Below are 14,789 nucleotides of genomic sequence, written 5' to 3'. Positions count from 1 at the left end.
AAAAATGTTCCCCGGGGGGAGCCCGAAATTCTCCTCTAACTCACCTAGGCTCGCAAACTTCCCATCTACAAACAGGTCCCTCAACCTCCTAACACCTGCCCTGTGCCAACTCAGGAACCCACCATCGATTCTCCCTGGAACAAACTGGTGGTTCCCCCGTATCGGGGACCCCATTGAGACCCCCACCTCCCCCCTGTGCCATCTCCATTGCCCCCAAATTTGAGGGTAGCCGCAACCACCGGGCTCGTGGTATACCTCGTTGGAGGGAGAGGCAACAGCACTGTTACAAGCGGCTCCAAGCTAGTGTCCACACAGGACGCCATCTCCATCCTCTTCCATGCTGCACCTTCCCCGTCCATTACCCACTTACGCACCATCGCTGCGTTGGCAGCCCAATAGTACCCACAGAGGTTGGGCAGCGCCAGCCCACCCCAATCCCTGCCCCGTTCCAAAAACACCCTTCTCACCCTCGGGGTCCCGTGCGCCCATACAAATCCCGTAATACTCCTGTTTTTCCATTGCAATTTGAATGGCTGAATAAACAGCAGTGACCTACTTATACCATGACTGAAAGTTGAAGTTAGACCTGTTGATGAAGAACCTGTGGTGTGTTTGTATCTTTAAATTATCTAAGTCCATTGCTTCCCAGCTCACATGTCGTTGACTGGGATTTAACATTCCAAAATACTCCCAGTACAAAATGATGTACTTGCAGGGCAGACGAGGGCAACGTAGCCAACCTAGTGTCACTTCATATCTTAAAATGGGAACTGAATTAAGAATCAGACTGGATGTTGGGGTGAAGATGACCGAGATCTTGGCACTACTTGGTTGGTATTACCAATGGGGTAGGAGCAGCAGCATGGGGCCCTTCACACAGGAGTGACAGACTTGGAAGGCGCTCAATGGACTAAGCGGCCTGTTCTTGCTCTCTGAAGTTTGTCTTTGAACGAATTGAGAATAACTAAAGATGGTTTTGCCCTATTTAAAAATTAATCAGTTGGAACTGAGGTTCCAGCAAATTTAATGGTGGGTGGGAGCAGGAGGGGTGCTGGTTGTGATCCCTGTGTTTAATCAATGAGCCACAAATCTGACTCCCTGTCCTGTTGCTTAGGGGTCCTGAAGACACCTGTTTTGAAGGCGGAGTGTTTCCAGCTATTCTGAGTTTCCCACATGATTATCCACTGAGTCCACCAAAAATGCGGTTCACAGGAGAGATGTTTCACCCAAATGGTAAGCGATTGTTTTGTAATCCTGGTGCCTCCAGCTCAATAGCGGCAAGTGTTTAGTTGGCTGTCCCTTGTCTGTGTCCCTTTTAAGTCCAGTGGGTAGCTTTGCAAATATTCATGTCTGCAGTACTGTCCGCACAGCCTGCCTGCCCTGCTTGACATCTAGATTTATTGCTTCAGTTTACCCAGATGGAAGGGTATGCATCTCAATCCTGCACGCGCCAGGCGATGACCCCATGGGTTACGAGAGCAGTGCGGAACGTTGGAGTCCTGTTCAGAGCGTCGAGAAGATTCTCCTGTCGGTCGTGAGCATGCTGGCAGGTAATGTTCAGAGTAAATTCTGCTACTCACCAGGATTGGAGGAGGGTGGTGTTTATAATGGAGATCTGGGCTTGTAATCTGAGTTCCGCATTGGATCTATTTGCCTTGTGTTTCAATGTCGGTTTCCTCCCATAGTCCAAAGATGTGCATGTTAGGTGGATTAGCCTTGCTAAAATTGCCCTTTAGTGTTCAAAAGGTTAGGTGAGGTTAGGTGTGGTTACGGGGATGGGGTGAGGGCGTGGAACTGGGGAAGGTCGATGCAGACTCAATGGCCTGAATGGCCTCCTTCTGCACTGCAGGGATTCTATGGTTCTACAAATTCTGTTCATATTTTTAAAAATGTTTTTATTCTCCATTTTCACATTTTCCTTCAAAATTTACACCCCACCAACAAGCAGTAAACGGTAACAAATACAAAATCAATCCCCTTAACAATAACAACGATCCCATCCTCCCACCACCCCAAACAACGGCCCACCTGTCCATATATGCATCCAATTAAACAAACCCTCCCACGGTGGAAACAAAGGAGAAAAAGAAAAAGGAGTCCGGGACCGCCCATGGTCACCATAGAGTCCGTCCGCCGCCCCCCCCCCCCCCCCCCCACACTCAACGGCATCCAACCTCTGAAAGAGTACCATACATGATACCCAAGAGATGTAAACACCCCCAACTCCTCCCGTCCACTACCTCTTGTAAAACTCCTCCCCCCAACTTTGGCCCATACACCCACACGCAGTGAAACAAAAAAGAAGAAAATACAGTCATGAGGTTACATCGGCACATGGCCATTTCTCAGTTCTGCCACAGTCCTTCTGCCTTCGCAAACTCCTCCGTTGCTTCCGCCGTTCCAAAATAAAATGTCCTTGAGCTTGTACGTCACCCTCAGCTTCGCTGGGCATACAATGTCGCACTGCACCTTGCTAATGTACAGTGCCCTCTTCACCTGGTTGAAAGCAGCCCGCCTCCTCGCCACCTCCACCGTAAAGTCCTGGTATACACCTACACCAGCTCCAGCTCACTGCACCACCCGCTTCTGCTTGGCCCAGAACAGGACCTTCTCCTTCACACTGTACCTACGGAAGCAGAGTCACTACCCTTGGAAGCTCACTCTCCTTTGGTACAGGCCTCCACGACCGATGAGCCCGATCCAGTTCATGCCGGGAGGGATCCTCCCCCTCCTCCAATAGTTTCGCCAGCATAGCGGCAAAATACTCAGTCGGCCTCGGCCCTTCAACTCCTTCGGGCAGCCCCACAATCCTCAAATTCTGTCGCCTGGATCTGTTTTCCAGGTCTTCCATTTTTCCTCGCAGATCCTTGTTAATCTCCATTACCTTCCGCATCTCCTTCCCCATCGAGATAAGTTGATCACCGTGCTGCAATAATGTCTCATTCACTTCCTTCAGCGCCTCCCCTTGCTCCCGCACCTCCGCCACTGCGCTCGCCACCACCGTCGTCACCGGGGAAATCGCCTCCTCCACCAGCTCACTCAAAACCTCCCTCAGCGCCTTCCTCATTGTCTCCATGGATTTTGTAAACTGCCTTTCGAATTCCGCAGCCTTCACCTTAGTTATTTCTTCAGCCGTAAGCAATGCGGCCTCCCCTGGTTCTCCAGCCTCCATTTTCCTTGGTGACCCCGCGGTGACCTTTCCACTCCCCAACGGACCTTCAACTGTTTTTTTAACAGCCGTTTTTTTGTTCACCCTCGACATTTTCCTTTACTGTGTCTTTTCTGTGCCTTCTCCCTGCTTTTGCCGCCTCCTTGGACCCTGGGACCGGGCTTAAAGCCCCGACAATGCCGTTCCCGAGCAGGAGCCCTCCATTGCGCAGCTGCCTCCTGCCCGCCGTCATCGGAAGTCCGATTCTGTTCATCTTTTGTTTTTTGCCAATTGTCTTAACCTCCAGTTACCAACCCTTCTGCCAGTGGAAACAGTTTCTCCCTAAAAACACATTATCTAAATCATTCATTCATTTGCTACTTGTAGGCTATTTCAATGAAGAAACCAGCATTTACCTAAATCAGGCATTGTCAAACTGGGTCGCGGGCGGGTCTTGGGAGGGCCGCGGAGCCGTCCGTCACGGCACTCCCGATCGCGCAAATCCACACACAACAGCCACAGCAGCCGGCTTTAACTATGCCGGCTGCAAACGGCCTTCAAAAAGGCCGCGACCATATCAACAAAAAAAAATTCAGCCGCACTGCGCATGCATGCCCGATCGTCAGTGCGCATGCGCAGTGCGGCTGCATTTTCTTATGCGGTCGCAGCCTTTTTTTTTACAAGTTCGGGGGGCCAAAGGGACCATTGGGGCCACAGGGACCCAAAACCATTTCCTCCATTTTTGTCAGCAACAAACAAGGTAATAGAAAATGGTGGGTCATGCAGGTTAGCCGGCGTGGGCCCCGAAGGTCGGCCGGCGTGGGCCCCGAAGGTCGGCCGGCGTGGATCGCGAAGGTCGGCCGGCGTGGATCACGAAGGTCGTCCGGCGTGGATCGCGAAGGTTGGCCGGTTGGTAAAAATGGGTCCCCGGAAAAAAAGTTTGAAAAACACTGACCTAAATAACAACAGTGGCTGCACTTAAAACAACTTGATATGTCTATATAAATTTTATTACTTTCAGGTGGTGCAGTGGTTAGCACTACTGCCTACGACAAGGAGGACCCGGGTTCAATCCAGGCCCTGGGTCACTGTCTGTGTGGCGTTTACACATTCTCCCTGTGTCTGAGTGAGCTTCACCCCCACAACCCAAAGATGGGCAGGTTAGGTGGATTGGCCATGATAAATTGCCCCTTAATTGGAAAAAAAAATTGGGTATTCTAATTTAAAAAAAATTATTTTCAATAAATTGAATTGAGAACAAAGTGCACTCCACGAGGCTCGTTATGGCCTTTTTTCAATTCATTCTCGGGATGCAAGCATCATAAGAAAGGTGTTTATTGCCTGTCTCTAATTGTCCTTTGTAATGTGTGGTGAACAACTTTCTTGCAGTCCATGTGGTGTAGGTACAACCACTGCTGTTAGGGAGGGAGTTCCAGGATTTTTACCTAGTAACAGTGAAGGATCATAAGAACTAGAAGTAGACAATTCAGTCCCTTGAGCCTGCTTCGCCATTCAATACGATCATGCCTGATCTCATCTCAGCCTCAACTCCACTTTCCTACCCATTCTCCAAAACCCTTCAATGCATTACTAATTCAAAAATCTGTCTATCTCCTCAAATTTACTCAATGTCCCGGCATCCACCACACTCTGGGGTAGTGAATTCCACAGATTCACGATTCTTTGAGAGAAGTAATTTCTCCTCATCTCCGTTTTAAATCTGCTACCCCTTATCCTAAAACAGTGACCTCTCGTTCTAGATTGCCCCACACACAAGAGGAAACCAATCCCTCCTCAAATAAGGGGGCCAAAGTACTCCAGGTGCAATATCACCAATGCCTTGTACAGTTGCAGCAACACTGCCCTACTTTTATACTCTATTCCTTTAGCTGATATATGTCCATCTTGGGGTGATGTGTAACTTTGTAGACATCCTGCTGGTGGTGGCTTACCCATATGTCTACTGCCCTTGTCCTTCTAAGTGGTAGAGGTTGTGGGTTTGGGAGGTACTGTTAAAGTAGCCTTGGAAAGTACATCCTATAAATTGTACACAATGCAGCCATGGTGCATCAGTGGTGAAAGGAATGACTATTTAAGGTGTTGTCAGGGCTTGTGTGCACCTCTAGGGTATTCAAAAACATCTGAAAAGTGCAATCACCTGAGACTCGGTGAGGGACGGTCGTGTGCCTTAGGGAAACCTGTGAAGGTAATAAACTAACTACACTTGGAGGCGATATTAGTGCGGGGTTAGGCATTGGGAAGGGAAGCAGAGCCCGGTATGAGCTGGAGGAATGGGGAAGAAGGTTTTTAAATACTTTATTTCAAAACTGTAGACTAAAATAAAAATAGAAACAAACAAACTGATGCAAAGGCCCCAAAACAGCTACGGATTGGTTGAAAGGATAAATGACAGGTGGACTTGGATCACGCTGCCACCTAGTGCCCACAGGCCTGCAGTTACAAGATAAAAATGGGACAAAAAAAACCCAGAGAAAATTAGTTTAATACAGACAGGAAGCGAGAGGTTAGCTCCAGAATTAATTCAGAAAGTATTGAAAGTTGTTGCCCATAGCCTGCTGACGTATTGCAAATTCAGCGAGGCGCTAAGGAAAAGTTGTCAAATGGGAAGAAAGGTGATGAGAAAATGGAGATGGGGAAGGAGAAAACTAAGGCGGATCACTGATTCAAAATAAAACGAGAAATAGGAACTGGTGGAAAATAAAACTGTGGGCATGGGAGCTGGTTACAGGGAGAAAAATTCAAACACACTTGTGCCAAATGTGCAAAATTAATGGAGTTGGGGAGAATAAAGTAAATGAGGATGTGAACGTATAGAGCGAGAAAGAAGAATGACAGAAATCATAGAATCCCTAGCAGAAGGAGGCCATTCGGCCCATCAAGTTTGCACTGATCCCTGCACAGATGGAGCAGCAAACCGTGGTCCAATTCCCCATCCAATGCCTGTAATCCCATCTAACCTTTGGGCAATTTAGCACAGCCAATTCACCTGACTGCACGTCTTTGGACTGGGGGGAAACCGGAGCACCCAGAGGAACCCCATGCAGACATCTGGAGAACGTGTAAATTCCACACAGACAGTCACCTGAGGTCAGAATCAAACCCGGGTCCCTGGCGATGTGAGGCAGCAGTGCGAACCACTGTACCACCCCCAGCTGAAGCTGAAGGAGGAATCAAGAGGTGAATGAAAACCTTGCATTATGAACTTGCATTTTTATCACCTTTAAACATGCACAATATGCATGCGTTTTGTAGGAAGGATGTTCTTGCTCTAGAGAGAGTGCAGCGAAGGTATACCAGACTGATTCCTGGGGTGGCAGGACCGACGTGTGAGAAGAGATTGAATCGGTTAGGATTGTATTTGCTGGAGTTTGTAAGAATGAGGGGGAATCTCATAGAAACGTATAAAATTTTAATAGGACTGGACAGGGTAGATGCAGGAAGGATGCTCCCAATGGTGGGTGTGTCCAGAACCAGGGATCACAGTCTGAGGATACGGGTAGACCATTTAGGACAGCGATGTGGAGAGATTTCTTCATCCAGACTGGTGAGCCTGTAGAATTTGTTACCAATTGTTGAGTCAAAACATTGTATGTTTTCAAGAAGCAGTTAGATATTGCACTTGGGTCGAAGGGGATCAAAGGATATGGGGGAAAGCGGGATTAGGCTATTGAGTTGGATGATCAGCCATGATAATGTATGGCGGATGGGGCTTGAATGGCTTCCTCTTGCTCCTATTTTCTATGTTTCTATGCACGTAGGTCTGTGGCATTAACTTTCTCCTTAGCGTTATTGAGTTTCATTTTGCATTCCAACTAAAGGGAAGTATTTGCGTGGAGCCGGAATGTAGGGCTTTGGTTTCTTGGCTGTACCAACATCTGCAACAGCTTTGACAGCCCTTTTGCATACTCCTGTCAGAAGTTAGGAAAACTAGGACAGCACAGTGGAGCAGTGGTTAGCACTGCTCACTCACGGCACCAAGGTCCCAGATTCGATCCCGGTACTGTGTCACGGTCCGTGTGGAGTTTGCACATTGCCCCTTTATTGGAAAAAATGAATTGGGTACCCTAAATTTATTTTTTAAATTATTTAGGAAAACACCCCCAAATTTGGACTTCATGTGTCATTTAGCAGTGACTTCTCTGGATGCATAGAACATGGCAGCACAGAGCAAGGGCATTCAGCCCATTGCACATGTGCTGGCTCCTTTTAAAGCACTGTCCAGTTAGTACCCCATCCCTGCTCTCTCTCCCAACGGCCCTGCAAATTATTCCAATTCCCTCTTGAATGTTACTACTAAATTTGCCGCCTCCACTTTCAGATCTCTTGTTTTATTTTTAAAAGTCTTCTCCACCTCTCTTTGATTCTAATGACAATCACCTTAAATCAGAATCATCTAGTTCCCCACCTTTCCATCAGCAGAAATGTTCCTCATCCCTGATTCGCTCTGATAAATCTCCTCTGCACTCTCTCCCAAGGCATTGCCATCCTTCCTAAACTGTGGTGTCCAGAATTGGACGCAATACTCCAACTGAGTCCAAACTTATGAAGCTTTAGAGAGACTTCCTTGTATTTGTACTCTATTCTTCTCTGAGTAAAACCACCGTTCCAGAATTTTAATTGCTGAAATTGTATTTACTCTGTGTTACTTTCTCACATTTGTTTCCCCCACAGAGCCTAATGATGAAAGCGGGGCCAATGTGGACGCCTCAAAGATGTGGCGCGATGATCGAGGACAGTTCTACAAAATTGCCCAACAAACCGTGCGGAAATCCCTTGGGCTGTGATCAGAGAGCTGTACAATTGTACAGGATCTCTTGCAGTGTTTAATGGTGCTTTGCACTTTGCAATTTGTCTCCTGCTTTTCATATCCAAGGATAAAGTTAGGATTGTCCCATTTTCCCGGCTGGTATTAGGACAGCCCACTTTTCGGCCTCCTGGTAAAACTTAACCGGAGCATAGTGTGGCTTTCATGGCTGCTATCATTTTCCATTTCAGGCGCAAATAGAGGTTGAACTTGCTTGGATGAAATAGCTGAAGGGATAAAAAAAAAACTAGCCAACAAGACTCTCCAAATGTTTCTCAGTGAGTTTTCTTTTTCTTAAGTATTGCTGTTACTGGAACTAGTTGTGGTATTTCTACTGGGCTGACCTGTGCAGTTTCCAAAGCCCTCGCATCTTAATACTGGGGAAAGTGATGGAGGTATTCCATGTCCAAGAATTTGATTTATCTTTGTTGAATGCAGACAGTCAGAGACATAGACATGAATGGGAACTTTTTGTTTTTCTTGTCTGGGCTTGCCTTTGCAGTATACAATGGAGCAGGGTGCTTTCAACAACTTTTCCTTGCTCATTAAAGACACACAGTACTGTGTAGAGATGAGGGAAGCATGATTTGATGGTTGCAGCATAGGGGACATCATTTACTAGGTGATCAGGGCACCCTGCTATCTAAATCCGGGATTTGCATTTGTTCTTGTTGCAGAACGTTGATGTTTTCTAGGATAGACTGCCCTTTTAATAGAGTGAATTATGTGCAAGAAGCTTAAAAAATAAAAAGCAACATGAAGAAGCAAGTATCTTATGAAAATGCCCCCCCCCCCCAAAACCATGGAGAACTCAAAACAGTTTGAGCAAAGAAAATCAATATTTAAGGGGCCAAAATCTAGTATTCCCAGCGCTCGTGTCAGGTCCGTTTGGCATTTATCTCTCTCTCTCTCTCTCTCCACATCCTCCCTTCAGTAAGTGAGCAGTATGACTTGTGGTTGATATTGAAGTGGTTTTATTTTGTGGCCTTGAATAACACTGGTTGTAATCTGAAGCTTCACTCACTGGACAGATTGTCTTACCATCACTCCAAGCCCACACTGCAGCATAACATCTGTTGCTTTACATCTTGTTTGTAGCATGACTTTCCCTTCCGCAGGCTGCAACTGCTAGCCACTCCATATGCTTGCTGATGATTCTTTCAAGTTCCTTCTGTTCATCATGTGGATGCATGCCATGGTAATTTTACAGTTCAAGTAAGAAGCAGCCCATGTTAGTGGAAAAACAGGGTGACTACTTCATCAGTAACATGGGAGCTTTTGAGGTACCAGGAAACATAAGAGAATAGCATCTATAAACATACTGCCATGGTGCCATGCATGAGGGGAAGTCAGTGTGGCAAGACAGCCTCCAGGCCCAGGGCTTCCCAAACTGTGGGTTGCGAGACGAGACTCTGATGTGAATTCTGAGGCAGCAATGGCTATCGTGGAGCTCCAGCTGAATGTCAGCAGCTGCAAGGCCCCTTAAATCCTCACGTTGTTTTCCAACTGTTGATGTGGCCTAACTGATCGATCTTTTAAGGCTTGATTCCTGTTCTCAAGTAGCCATTGAAAAGGTAGATTTTTTTAAATCCCTGAAGCTTTAACACTTATCCTCCCCACCCCAGCACTCACATTTCCCACTTAACAATGAATACCAATTTTCAAGCCTTGAAATGGGGGCACGTTGGGCAAAAGCCTGGGAAGCTATGTTCTAGACTTTGGTAACACTAGCCATGGGTTATTCAAGCCAGTTGTTCTCGAACCTTTTTTGGTTGAACAACCCCACTGCAAACGGATTGGTAATCACAGACCTCCCGTTTAAGTTATGATGCAAAAATTCTTAATATAAAGTTCATCAGTGCCCTGTTAAAGGGGTGCAATGGAATTTATCAAGGACTAATGCAATGGGTGATGTGAAAGCTTTTATCAGTGCTACAGTTGAAAGGTAACCCTACGGGTTCAGCAACATACCTGTTGAATACTTCACTGTGCAACACCTCCCTACTCTCCCTGGGATGAGATTTGGCTCGTTAACTCCTATTGGGAACAATGGCACTGATTCAGGTGTAGTGCTTCACCGCCCTCCCACACACTGCACAATTGTTGAGTGTTTTGGGTTATTCCCCTCCCCTTTTGCTGTTTACAGCCCTCCCCACACTGGTTTTTCGCTGGTGGACACCTTTTCCACTATCAGGACACTGCCAGTAGCTGGGACTGCAGCTTTAGTCCAGGTCCAGTCACAGACCCAGCTGCAGTACCTGCCAATCAAAACTTAGCTTTGATTAGCATTCTATTTTTTAAAAATAAATTTAGATTACCCAATTATTTATTTTTTTCCAATTAAGGGGCAATTTAGCGAGGCCAATCCATCTAACCTGCACATCTTTGGGTTGTGGGGTGAAACCCACGCATACACGGGGAGAATTGCAAACTCGATGGAGACAGTGACCCAGGGCCGGGATTGAACCTGGATCCTCAACGCCGTAGGCAGCAGTGCTATCCACTTTACTACTGTGCCGCCCTTGACCATTCTTGGCCTCTGGAAGAAGCTCAGGTGGCGGGTGGTTCCTCTCTAACTTGCCTCAGCTGCACTGCTTCAAATCCATTCTCGGGTGTCTCTGGTGTCTCCTGTCTCCTTTGACTGGATTCCCAGTCAGTTTGAGGCCCCTCTACTCTAGTTCCGTAATCATTTGCAGAGCTGCCAAGGTCCCTGTATCTGTTGGGCGTTCACTTCTGTGCGCCTCACTGATCCCTGGACCTGATGTGTAACTTTCCGGAGTGTGATCTCTCATCTGCGTTACTTGGACCAGCCTATGGAATTAACATAATGATCAACCGTGCTTGCCGATCCTTTGTCATCATATTCACATCATTTCGCTCGCCCTCTAGCAAAGTGTCTGTAGAGCGACCCCAGTTTGAGAATCACTGATATGAGGTACTGGTAGCCTATAGAAATGGGCCAACCCTCCTGTCCCTAATCTGATTCAGAAACATGCCTTTCAGTCTGTGCCAGTGGTTATGCTCCACACAAGCCTCTCCCCATCTTACTTGATCTGACCCTGTTAGCCGATCCTTTTATTCCTTTCTCCTTCATGTACTTAACTAGCTTTCCTTGAAATGTGGTTGTGGTATTTGCATCAGCTCTTCCTTGTGGCACTGAATTCCACATTAGAGACTTTGACACTTGAAAAATGTCACATTGGTGCTGTAAGACATGCCGTTCTAGAGTTGGGCTTAAGGCATGTTGTGCTGTGCAGCTCGATTGTGACTTACCCATGGAGCATATTACTAATGATTGGTACTTCAAATTGATCTATTTTGTTACTCCATCCTTCCCCTTGGTACAAAATATCACAGCAACAAACTTTATTTTCCTGATGACACAGTCAATTTAAACATTTGCTTGCGAAAGCCCTCCAAAATTAAGACTCTTTAGGAGACATGGGTTTGTTCAATAGATTGGTTGAATAGTAATGATTATGCTGGGAGGTGAGCTCTTTGGGGAGTGTAGTATCACAGTTTTCAGTGCAAGAATCCAAATACCTGAAGGGGTTAGAGTGACATTGCTTCTTACAGCTTTGCATCAACAACGCCAACAATGTCGCAGTGGTTAGCACTGCTGCCTCACAGCACTGAGGCCCCAGATTCAATCCCGGCCCTGGGTCACTGTCCATGTAGAGTTTGCACATTCTCCCCGTGTCCCCACAACCCAAAAGATGTGCAGGGTAGGTGAATGGCCATGCTAAATTGCCCCTTAATTGGGGGAAAAAATAATTGCATATCTCAAATTTATTTAAAAAAACAATGCCAACAATGAGAGCAGCTTGAATGAGGAGCAGTGCTGCCGCTTATAGACACCACAGTAATAGCAACGGGCTATTGGAGTACGTAGGAAGGCCTCTTGAGTCTGTAGTTAAACTGCAATAAAGCTTTTCAGTGGACACGGATAGATGGGGCAATATTACTGATTAAAAGTGTCACGAAATTCCCCATGTGTCAGAAGATTGAGAATATGTTTTCATTTCCATAGTGCTGCGATTGATTCCAGTGCAGTGATGTATTTCTGAGGCTGAGCAAAGTACAAACTTGTCAGACCTATGCAAAATGTATTCTGGGACCCAGTATCAAATTGAGGCTGAACATAGGGAGTAAAGAGGCATGCTTGTGCTATCTGGCTTCGCACCGGCCCAACAGACAATGGTGGGCCCTTTTCAATCCGTTCTGTAGTCCACAGCACATAATTGCACATGTTTTTATTAGTAAGTTGACAATCTCGCTTCACAAACGCAAGGAATATACAGTGCAAAAAATAGAATACGATACTGGTGTATTACTTCTGATGCCGAGAATTGAATAATAATAAATCTTTAATGTAAATTGGACGGGTAGTTTCAGAATTCCAACATCATCTCTGCTAATCCTGACTCCATGCTTGATGACTAATCTAAGGGGGTCAGTGTATGTTAGCCCAGTCATCAATAATCAAATCTCCAATGATTGGAGCCAGTGGTTACGTGCCCCAAGCAATTCAGAGGAACAGGAGTAGGCCAAGAATCTGTCCTGCCATTGAATGGCTGATCTCTATCTTGGACTTCATCTACCCAACTTGAATTCCATACCCTTAATACTACTAACAAAAATCTACCAATCTCAATTTATTATTTTTCAGTTGACCCCCCCCCCCCACAGACTAATCAGCCTTTGAGTTCATAACAGAATCCATGGTGAAGTCTGTACGGCAGTGTTGTGAATGAGGTCTGTGATTCCTGTTAAAATTGATATGTTGCTATTACCAGTCCACGTGAATTTATTGCAAGATTTTGTAATTCATTTTTAATTATATAGTTCATGAGCCACTGACAGGATCTTGTATAAAATTCACGTTCACTGGTATCGTCATGCTATTTTAACGGAGTCACACCCCCCATTCACATCACTTCCTTGTGAAATTTACAGTTGATGCTTCTTATGGCAAATTTTAGTCACTCTATAATGATCATGTAGACAGTCGCCTATCAAACGAACTCCTAGAATTTCAGTTGTAAATATTTACCACTAAATATAGTTAAACTGAATCTGCATTGTTACAATGGAGAAATTACATTTTAGATTATTAAATAGAATTCACAGCATGCAAGCAGGCCATTTGGTCCAACCAGTCTGTGAAGATATTAATGCTGCACACGACCTTCTCTCACCATACCTATCCCACACTATTAACATATCCTGCTATATTTCCTTTCCTTTCTCCCATGTATATTTATCTCACTTCCTCTGAATTGGATTTCTCTTTTTGACCTCAGTCACTGCATTGTGGTCACAAGTTCCTTCCATATTCTGACCAGTCTCTAGCCTCTGATGTTGATCTGTCTATTGGTGGTGTGCCTGAGTAGCAAGTTCAGCTGGGAAGTGTTGTATTTAAAGAGGCATCTCCCTGGCTGTATTTCTGCTGCCATTCAGTTCACACCTTGGCACGATGAAACCATCTTGATTTCTGTCATAACTGGCGAATTTCAAACATTGTACACATATAGTTTTTGCTTAGTTTGATTTGAGACTGGAACTGAACAAATTTCAGGTGAAGTTTGATTTGAGACTGGAACTGAACAAATTTCAGGTGAATTTTGCACTGCTGGTGAATTCTCTGTTTTCTCTAATGCTCTGTGGAAACATTAGTGAAAGGGAAATTATCAAAAAACAGTCCCTGGGATCCAAAGGAAATTGGGATGCTTTTGGGGAGAGGTGGTGGTGAGGCAGTGTCATCCATCACTGTACAGGTGAGAAGCATTTTATTAGATGTATGGTTATTTACAGAAGAGTATAGGAATCACCAGGAGTGTTAGTTTTTCACAGGCACTTGTGTACTGTTAGAGTGCTCTGTGCTACCTCTGTCTTGTGTTTTTCCTGTCGTGGGGCTGCTTAATGTCTATGCAGAATATATCAAGCGTGGAATGTTCTAGTCCCTGTGCTGTTATTCAGCAACAGCATCTTGCATTTATGCAGCAATTGTAACGTAGAAGAAAGCAGAAGGAAAAGAAATGAAGACCAAGCCAAAGAAGGAGCTATTAGGAGAGTGACCAAAATTTATTCCAAGGTGAAGTTTAAGGAGAGTCTTAAAGGACGAGAGATGGACAGATCAACGTTCACAAATAGGTGGTTCAGATGGAACCATAGTCTGCTCATCCCATTTAAAGACTACAGCTTGGGAGATGCCTTCACCTCATATCAACTTCTTGGCTGGTTTCAAAGCAGCAAAAGGTTTATTTTTCTTCTATGTAAAAATGTATACTATATATAAATAAAATAAATTTCTAGGTGTTTCATGCAGAAAGTGGCTTGATGAGTTTTTGTGCATCTCTTTATTTTCTCAGCTTTGAGCATCATCATTTGCCTTGGGGGTTAGTAATTGCTTGTTTGTGCAGGAGCGTATGAACTGAAGGCTACTTTCAGGAGTCTCCACTTGCTGGTTTGGGAAAGCATCTCTTTTTTTCTCCCCCAGTGATGTGTGCCAGCTTAGATTTGCCCTGATTCGCATTACTGCAAAGGCTGTTAACTATTGAAGTTTCACCTCTTGTACATCCAGATTAAACTTTTTCAAGGCATCAGATATACCCTGAGTTGATTTTCTACATGGGTGGACCTACATATTTGTGACTGTTTAGGTGGTCATTTGACAACTACAGGGAAGTAATCATTAATTGCTCAAAGCTTTCATGATTCCTCAAAAAGTGAGCATTTTCTCGGTTTCCCTAGACCCTTTTTTTGCTGATTACTCATTAGTTATAAAATCATGGAATTGTTAAGCTGATCAAGTCA

At 45.3% G+C, this 14,789-nt stretch overlaps 1 protein-coding gene across 2 annotated transcripts in view; it reads left to right on the top strand.

The window, feature by feature from the left end:
• The window catches only part of ube2g2 (ubiquitin-conjugating enzyme E2G 2 (UBC7 homolog, yeast)), an 85,945-nt gene extending 71,641 nt beyond the window's left edge, over window positions 1-14,304 (top strand). For both annotated transcript variants that reach the window (XM_038787591.1, XM_038787592.1), the window contains 3 exons: window positions 1,115-1,233; window positions 1,410-1,550; window positions 7,841-14,304. In XM_038787591.1, coding sequence (XP_038643519.1) covers window positions 1,115-1,233; window positions 1,410-1,550; window positions 7,841-7,953 — 373 coding nt within the window. In that variant the 3' untranslated portion in view covers window positions 7,954-14,304. The remainder of the gene's footprint in view (window positions 1-1,114; window positions 1,234-1,409; window positions 1,551-7,840) is intronic.
• Window positions 14,305-14,789: the final 485 nt, after the last annotated feature.

This window comes from Scyliorhinus canicula, chromosome 2 (assembly GCF_902713615.1).
Source record: "Scyliorhinus canicula chromosome 2, sScyCan1.1, whole genome shotgun sequence".
In the NCBI taxonomy this organism is placed as follows: Eukaryota; Metazoa; Chordata; class Chondrichthyes; order Carcharhiniformes; family Scyliorhinidae; genus Scyliorhinus; species Scyliorhinus canicula.
The sequence above is the reverse complement of the archived record's forward strand: the minus strand, read 5'-3'. Positions and strand labels throughout refer to the sequence as shown.